This window comes from Apodemus sylvaticus, chromosome 7, assembly GCF_947179515.1.
Source record: "Apodemus sylvaticus chromosome 7, mApoSyl1.1, whole genome shotgun sequence".
Taxonomy (NCBI): domain Eukaryota; kingdom Metazoa; phylum Chordata; class Mammalia; order Rodentia; family Muridae; genus Apodemus; species Apodemus sylvaticus.
Genome location: NC_067478.1, coordinates 20,882,442 through 20,888,441, shown reverse-complemented (window position 1 = coordinate 20,888,441; position 6,000 = coordinate 20,882,442). Strand labels below are relative to the sequence as shown.

The 6,000-nt window shown below is 50.2% G+C and overlaps 1 protein-coding gene across 3 annotated transcripts in view; it reads left to right on the top strand.

Annotated features, from left to right (window-relative positions):
- The first annotated feature begins 1,157 nt into the window (after window positions 1–1,157).
- Ryk (receptor like tyrosine kinase) overlaps window positions 1,158–6,000 on the top strand; it is a 71,180-nt gene continuing 66,337 nt past the window's right edge. Inside the window, exon 1 of one of the 3 annotated variants that reach the window (XM_052187503.1) lies at window positions 1,158–1,512. In XM_052187503.1, the coding sequence (XP_052043463.1) occupies window positions 1,326–1,512 (187 nt within the window). In that variant the 5' untranslated portion in view covers window positions 1,158–1,325. Of the gene's footprint in view, window positions 1,513–1,732; window positions 1,756–6,000 lie in introns of those variants that run through there. The other 2 variants (XM_052187504.1, XM_052187505.1) reach the window with 2 other exon arrangements.

Sequence of the window (6,000 nt, the reverse complement as noted above, 5' to 3'; positions counted from 1 at the left end):
TAGGCCAGGCAGAAAGCAGCTGCTCTCCACAGGCAAGGAGGGAGGCGTGAGGTCAGTGAACAGGCTGCAGGGATGGGATGACTCTGGTCTGGAGGAAGTAGTTGAAGAACAGGCCTGAGTGATGGATCTTAGAGTAAGATTGATTGTCATGGTTTCCCAAAAATCTTCATCGGAGTCTCTGATGTGTATCAGAGATTCTTAACCAGTTGAGGGAGACAAGGGCTTCCTAGAGCAAGCGATGAAATGTAAAAACCACCCATGCACACAGTCAGCGATGCACATCCATAAGCACGCCCTGTCACAAACACTGAATGTTTTGGGGGGAGGGGCTGGCATTGACCACAAGGTTAAAATCCCAGATGCAGGTTGATTTACAGTAAAGGAGAACTAGAATAATACAAATTCATCACATATAAAAACTAGCTTGCTGGGCATGGTGGCACAGGCCTTTAATCCTAGCACTTGGGAAGCAGAGGAAGGCAGAGTGATCTCTGTGAGTTCGAGGCCAGCCTGGTCTACATAGCAAGTTCCATGTCGGCCGGGTCTACATAGTAAGACCCTATCTCAAAACGAAAACAAACAAACAAACAAACTGGAAAACAAAACACAAAACCAAAAGTTTACTAAGGTTTTCTAAGGTTTTTCTGGACAGTGTGTGGCATGCGAATCCTAGGGAACAGACACGTGCTAACTAGAGACTGACTCCTGATGGTGGGATAAGGGAAGATTTCTACATACCTGCCCCTTCTCACTAAATAAAACAGCATGCTTTTCTTTTGAAACAGCATCCAAGTCTTGGGGCACACCTGGGGAAGAATAAAGGGGATAGAGGCTTACAGTGAACCAACCCTCCCCAGGCATCAACGACTTGGGCTGGAGACTGGCTACATTTACCCCCGGCCCTTTGCCTGGCCAGGGCACTTCATTATTGTTTTGATTAACTTGTTCCTCTTTATCGCATTTCCTTCATTCTTTGCGCATTTCACATTGGCAAACAACGAAACGTTATTTATACCAACCCCAATCGCGGGCCCCAACTCTTGACTTAAGGTCTGCGAAGCTCTCGCGTGCACGCGCGCCCCCAGAACCGGGCGCTCTCCGTCGGGCGGCGCGTGCGTGCGCGCCCTCGCGCACGGCGGGCACGCGCACGCGCGCGTCTCCTCCAGCAGCTCCCCCCGGCCCCCCACCTCCCGTTCCCGGGCGGCGGGTCTGAAGCGGCGGCGCGATGAGCTGGCCGGCCGCCCCCGGCTCGGGGCTGTGAGGCGCTCGGGGCCGGGGTGCGCGGCGGCGCGGCGGGCGGCGGACGCTCCTGCTCGGCGGCGGCCATGCGCGCGGGGGGCCGGGGCGGCGTCCCGGGGACCGGCGGCCTGAGGGCCCCGCCGCCGCCGCTGCTGCTGCTGCTGCTGGCGATGCTGCCCGCCGCCGCCCCGCGGTCCCCGGCCCTGGCCGCCGCTCCTGCGGGACCCAGCGTGAGCCTCTACCTGAGCGAGGACGAGGTGCGCCGGCTGCTCGGTAAGTGGCGCGGCTCCCGGGGCCTCGTGAGCCCGCTGTGTTGCCCTGCGCCGCCCGCTCGCCCGCGCGCGCTCGCTCACACTCTCTTTCTGCAGCCTCCCTGCGCGTGTCACTCTAGGCCGCGGAGCTCCGGAGCCTCGGGGTCGGCGCTCCGGACACGGGTGGCCGCTCCTTAGCCTGCTGTGGGTGGCCCGCAGGCCACGCCGCCGCGCGCGTGCTTTCTGGTTGACGAGTGGGGCCAAGGTGAGCCGGGCGCCCTGCGTTGTGTGGCATCCTGCACACCTTAGGGCCGACCGGACTTCAGCTTACGGTTTGGTCTTGGGTTCGCTGAGTTTGACCTGATGCAGCCTTTCCAGGCCACTCGCCTACTCTGCAGACCCTGAAGCGAGCGAGGGGAGAACTTGGCTTTGGGTCCGTCGGCGGTGGCTCCGTTTACCTGTTAGCCCTGTTGTTTGGGAAGTCCGTTTGAAAAAGGAGTACGGCTTGAACCCTGTGCATTCTGAAAGATCAGCCCTTGAAGGAAGGCCTGGCCAGCCATCAAAAGGAAGCCTCTGATAGTTAGGGTCACCCAGCCTTTACCATCTTTTGTGCATTAAGGCAGTCCCTTCGCTTTTTCTCGGGTTGTTTCTGCGTGAAGTGTTGGAACTGAAAAGGTCTCCTCCAAAACATCCATTAAGTGTCACTTTTCTAGTGGGCGAGCATGGTTCCCCTCTGTACCCCTCCCCCCCCCGTGTGTGTGGTGTGTGTGTGTGTACCCGCGCGTGTATGTGTATGTGCATATTAGAGGAGTTTCTTTTTTCATTTCGAGACAGGGACTTTATGTAGCCTGGGCTGTTTAGGAATCCACTTTGTATAGACCAGGCTGTTCTGGAATCCACTACGTAGACCAGGTTGGCCTCAAGCTCACGGAGATCCATCTGCCTGTTAGAAGAGTTTCTTAAGGTCTGTTGAGAGAGCTCAGCCTCACAATGAAAATCGCTTTTAGCAGACTGTTTAGACATAGTTGTATGTGTAGGTTTATTCTTTTAAACCAAAGAACTGTGTTTTTGTAACATCCTATTTTAACCTCCCTTCTAGTCTAGTTGAATTAGCTGAATTTAGTCTAGCAGAATTGAAACAGCATCCAAGTTACTCCTGGAGCATGGGAGGCTTAGGAAAAATAACGATTTGTAAGGCAGCTCCTAGGCATGCTTTTGTAAAGCGTTGTTTTTGTTGTTGTTAAAAGAACTTGCGTAATTGTGACTCTATTGACATGTATTTCCTCTCCTCCTGTCTCAGCCAGGAAGCGGGGACAGAGATAGCTAGCAGACATAGACTGGTGCCTGTTAGAGTTTTGTTGTTACTTCTACTTATTTGTGTGTGTGTCTACCATGGTGTGTTCTGTGGAGGTCAAAGGACACCTTGAGTGTGTGGGCTCTCTTTCCACAAGAGGGGGTCCCAGGGCTCGAACTCATGTCATCTGACTGGGCAAGTGCCTTTACCTGCTGAGCTGTCCAGCTGGGGCCTGGTGTGGACTTGCACAGGGTGCTTCTCAGTTTCTTGTTACCTACGGGGGTGGGGTGGGGGTGGGGGGGCAAGTATTACATACAGCCGATGGGGAAAGTGAGGCTTTAAGTAGCTTGCTTAAGGCAACATGGTTTATTTCATATATTACATATGTGATATATACCCACACAAGACTGTGTGCTGGCTGAAGACTAAGTTATGGGAAGGCATGTGCATATAGAAGTTTGATTATGGCATGTTAGAAAAGAGACCGCTGTTCCTTTTTTGCCAGGAACTGATTTTCTCAGGACAGTAGCTGACTAGTCACCTGATGGATGAGCGCCCGGCAGTATGTCCGGCAGGGGCCGTGTGTGGAATAGAGGGAGAGCATGGTTCATTAACGCTCCCATCCACCCCCCCCCCCCCACTTAGGTATCTCAGCTCTGTGCAAGCTGAGCTGTCTGTCACAGTGTGGTTTCTAGATAGTCCTCTTCCAGAGCCAGGGCCTCTTTTTGTCCCTCTATGTTTCCCTCAGCTCTGCCGCTGTTGAAGGAGACCCTGGCTTTGTCTGGGTAGCACAGTGCAAGTAGTGGGATGTATGCAGGGCCTACTGTGTGTGGCCGTCAGGGTGTGCACACCCACCGGCTTCCACATTTTCCTATGCTTAAAAAGTTAAGTGACTTCTAAAAGCTCAGACAAGCTAGCGTCGATCTGACAGTGTTCCTGAGAACCCAGGGTTAAATGCCAAGTGGGAACTTGGAAGTTGGGCTCAGTCGAGCTAGTTGTACTTGGTAGAAAAAGTGATTTTAATCCAGTCATTAGCTGCACATAATCGAAATCAGTTGAATAGCAAAGAACGGCTTAAACCAGAAACCATCAGCACCCTGCCTTTGGCCTTTTGTCCTCCAGGTCCCCTCCCCCGGTGTGTTCGTCTTTTCCTTGTTGGCTTTTGAGTTTCTAGACTAGTGTGGACATTTGTCTTCTGGAGTCATCCTTGTATACCAGACTCGCCAGGGCAGCGGGTTTTTTGTTTGTTTGTTTTTGTTTTATTAATTTTTAAAATGATTTCTTTTTATTTCATGGGCATTGGAGTTCTGCCTGTATGAGGGTTAAGGATCCCTTGGAACTGAAGTTACGGACAGATGTGAGTTGCCATGTCAGTGCTAGGAATTGAACATGGGTCCTCTGAAAGAGCTGACAGTGCTCTTAACCACAGAGCCATCTCTCCAGCCTCTCCAGTGCATTTTTAAATCAGCAGTCAGTTGCCACAGTAGACTGTGCCACCGGACAGTCAGTATTGATACAAGAGTGTACAAATACATTGCCCTTTTCTGAGTTAGATATGAACTGGTAGACACCCCCCTCACCCTCACCCCCTTTGTTCTGGTTTTCTCCAGAACAAACAATTGGATTATAAACTTTTTTGATTAGCCTGCTTTGTGTTGGTACATATATATTCTCTCAGGTACCCTAAGAAACATGCTCATTGCCTTAGGATTCCCCCCCACCCCCTTCAGGCACCACATTAAGACATCTGTTAGTTCCATTGGATTCTTCTCCATGATGTCTTGATTTAGTGTCTTCCGTCCCTTGCTTTGGGCTGGACAGTAGCACTGTGTACCTCTCTGTCCTCTCTTGTCTCTTTTCCTCTTTGCTTTTCTTTGCTGAGTGTGTGTATCCTCAGTGGGACCCTAAGGATGGGGTTGGGGCGGGGGGAAGAGATACTATTTGAGGTCTGTTATGTCTGAAAGTTTTCATTTTACCCTCACACTTTGTTGATGGTCTGGCTGACTTTAGAATATTAATGGAACATAATTTTTGTTCACAATTTGGACAGAATTTTCTCTTGTAAGAATTTCAGATAAAGAGTCCAAAGCCATGTCTTTCAAACTCCTTTTTCTCCCCCTTCACAGTTTTTAGAATTTCAGAGTGTTTTCCTCTGGTATCCTGAAGTTTGTTAATTGGATTGTGAAGCCTTCAGTTGTGGGAAGTGTTTGCTCACTTTTTAAATAATATCCTATGCCTTATTTCTTCCAATGTGTTTTTTTTCCTGCTATGACTGTCCTGTGTCTTTTGATTCTTCTAGAGTTGAACTTTATGTTTCTTATCTTACCTTTACTGCTTTGTATTGAAACCAGTGGACAGAGAGTTCTCCTCAATGCTGTTCTTGAGGAGTTCTTCCCAGCTTTCATTTAAAAAATGTTACTGATGCTTGTAATTTTTAGAATCTCCTTTCTCTATATTTGTTCATCTTGTGAACGTTTTATCTTAATTTTTTTTATTATTGTTGTTGTTATTGCCAGAATTAAACAGAATTTTTCTGTGTGTGGTCAAAGATGTCTGATCCTTGGCTTTGTGTGACGAGATGCTGAGATTGTTAGGAGGGAGAGGACACACACGTGTGCTGATAGCCCTTGTCGTCTGCTGGAGTGCAGGTGGACATTTCGCTGGAAGCCTGGCCGAAACACCAGTACAGAATTTTGTATCTAATTGGGTTTCTGCTCAGTGTCTGTACAGAAGCCTCAGGAAACTTCCTGCCTCTGGAATGCTGGGTGATAAATCAGCTGCCAGGCCCTGGGTTACCTGGTTAGGGAGGAATGGAAGCTTTCACCCTCAGGCAGTAGACGCTGACTTCTGGTTATAATTCCCTGCCCTTGCAACTTGATTTCCCTAGACTGGGTTCTCCTACTGAACCCAGGGACCTGCTGCTGTATTTGCACAGTGGCTCCCTCCCAGTGTGGCCTGAGTGTCCGGGTGACCTTTGGTACCTCCCAGGTACCTCTAGGGCTGAGCCCCTTTCGGGGGTACTGATCTCTCCTCTACCACACGGTTCCCTTACCACCCAGAGGTTTTGGTCATTTTGAGCTGTGTAAGTTGGCGGTTGTTTTGTAAGGACAGTGGAGGTCAGTAGCAGTGGACAGAGTGGTCATGATGTGTGGTAGAAGTTTCCTCGTGTCAGATACATAGTCTCTGCATGTGTGTGCTGACACTTCCACCCAGTAC